At 71.2% G+C, this 2173-nt stretch overlaps 1 protein-coding gene across 1 annotated transcript in view; it reads right to left on the reverse strand.

Moving 5' to 3' along the window:
- The window catches only part of LTBP4 (latent transforming growth factor beta binding protein 4), a 12323-nt gene that overhangs the window by 1493 nt on the left and 8657 nt on the right, over positions 1-2173 (reverse strand). Inside the window, exons 17-20 of the mRNA XM_026089820.1 lie at positions 1593-1661; positions 1376-1504; positions 1127-1276; positions 514-671 (exon numbers count right to left, since the gene is read on the reverse strand). Coding sequence (XP_025945605.1) covers positions 514-671; positions 1127-1276; positions 1376-1504; positions 1593-1661 — 506 coding nt within the window. The remainder of the gene's footprint in view (positions 1-513; positions 672-1126; positions 1277-1375; positions 1505-1592; positions 1662-2173) is intronic.

Genomic DNA, 2173 nt, shown 5'->3' on the forward strand with positions numbered 1-2173 from the left:
GGGGGTCAACGGGGGGTGCAAAGGGTCCCCCCGTCGCACAGGGGGCTGCAGCAGTGCAAAGGGTCCCCATTGCCCAGTGGCTGTGGGGATGCAAAGGGGTCCCTGCACTGTCCAGCAGCTGCAGGGATGCTGGGGGTCCCTGAATTGCCTGGGGGGTCCGTGGAGATGTGGGGGGGGGGTCCCTGCATTGCCTGGAGGCTGCAGGGATGCAAAGGGATCCCCATGTCACGCAGGGGGCTGCAGGGATGCAAAGGGTCCCCATTGACGAGAGTCTGCAGGGATGCTGGGGGGTCCCTGCATTGCCCAGGGGTCCGCAGGGATGCAAGGTGTCCCCATTGCCCAGGGGATGCGGGGGGTCCCTGCATTGCCCAGGGGTCCACAGGGATGCAAGGTGTCCCCACCGCCCAGGGGATGCGGGGGGGTCCCCACACTGCCCAGGGCTCCGCAGGGCTGCATGGCGCGAGCGTGGCTGGCAGCGCCGGTGCCAGCGCCGGAGGGGGGAGGCCGCGGGGCCGCACCTGAGTCGCGGGCCGGGCAGAGGGCGCAGTCCATGCCCCAGGCCTCGCCGTAGAGGCAGCAGCACTCGGTGTAGGTGACCTGCCGGTCGAGCCGGGGCCGCCCGCACACCAGGTCGGGACCCACCTCCTGCCAGCACACGGCCTGGTTGGCGTCTGCGGAGAGAGAGGCACCGTCGGGCACTGGCAGCAGCCGCTGCCACGGCTCGGCCCCAGGCGCTGTGCTGTGCTGTGCCGCGCTGCACAGCATCGTGCCAGGCCGTGCTGTGCCACATCGTGCTGCACCGCATCACACCGTGCTGCACCACACTGTGCCATGCTGCACCGTGCTGCACCGCGCCACACCATGCTGCACCGCACCGCGCCGTGCTGCACCGTGCTGCACTGCGCCACACCATGCTGCACCGCACCGCGCCGTGCTGCACCGTGCTGCACTGTGCCACACCATGCTGCACCGCACTGTGCCGTGCTGCACCGCGCTGCACCGTGCCACACCATGCTGCACTGCACCGTGCCGCGCTGCACCGTGCTGCACTGTGCCACACCATGCTGCACCGCACTGTGCCATGCTGCACCGCGTGTGTGCACACCACGGGAGCCCGGACCCTCACCCAGTGCCTGGCTGTCGTTGCTGACGCAGCGTCGCTGGGAGCCGTCCAGCACCAGCGGGGGGTCGCAGGAGCAGTAGTAGGAGCCGATGGTGTTGGTGCAGCGGCCCCCGATGCAGGGCTCGGCCTCCTCGTCCAGGCACTCGTCGTTATCTGCGCCGGCAGCCGTGGGCTCAGGGGCAGCCGCGGGGGCAGGGGCAGGGGCAGGGGGGCAGGGCAGGGGCAGGGGGGGGTCGGGGCGCCTTGGCTCACCGATGCACTGCAGATGCTCCTGCTCGTAGTAGTAGCCGCTGGGGCAGTAGCAGCTGAAGCCGGCGGCGGCGTTGACGCACATCCCTCCCTTGCAGAGCTGCGGCCCGAAGACTGTGCACTCGTCCACGTCTGCGGGCGCACGGGACGGTCAGGGGGCCCTGGCGACCGGGGGGGTCCTGGCATCCTGCCCCCCCCCCCCCCGGCGGGTGACGCTCACCTGCAGGCAAACCCTGGGGACCAGAGGAGGTTTGTCCCATCCCGTGGGGGCAGATGGCGTGATATTCCCCTGGGCAGAGAGACGGGTCAGCACTGCTGCGGCCCCCTCCGTGCTGGGACCTCGCTGGCGGTCGGCACGATGCCAGCCGTGCCCGGCGCTGCGTGCATCATCCTCTGCCCATGCACCCCCCCCCCCATGCGCCTCATCCCGGCCCTGTGCACCTTGTCCCGGCCCCCTGCACCCCATCCCCTGCCCGTGCAAACATCCCCTGCCCGTGCACTCCATCAATGCACCTCGTCCCACCCCATGCACCCTCTCCTCTTCCCCATGCACGCCATCCCCGTCCCCCTGCACCCCATCCCCTGCCCATGCACCTCGACAAGCAAGCCAGGGCCACGGGAGCAAGTCTGCGCCAAGGCACGGGACCCCCCCGGGCAGCCGGGCCACGGGGGGGCTGCGGGGCCGTACCTGTGCCGGGGGCYGGGCAGGGCTGCGCAGGGCACCGGCGGCCCCAGCTCCAGCCCACGCTGCAGCAGCACTGCTGCTGGGTGACGTTGGCGGCCAGCACCCCGCACGCCTTG

Source organism: Apteryx rowi, unplaced genomic scaffold, assembly GCF_003343035.1.
Source record: "Apteryx rowi isolate R43461 unplaced genomic scaffold, aptRow1 scaffold_830, whole genome shotgun sequence".
Classification (NCBI taxonomy): domain Eukaryota; kingdom Metazoa; phylum Chordata; class Aves; order Apterygiformes; family Apterygidae; genus Apteryx; species Apteryx rowi.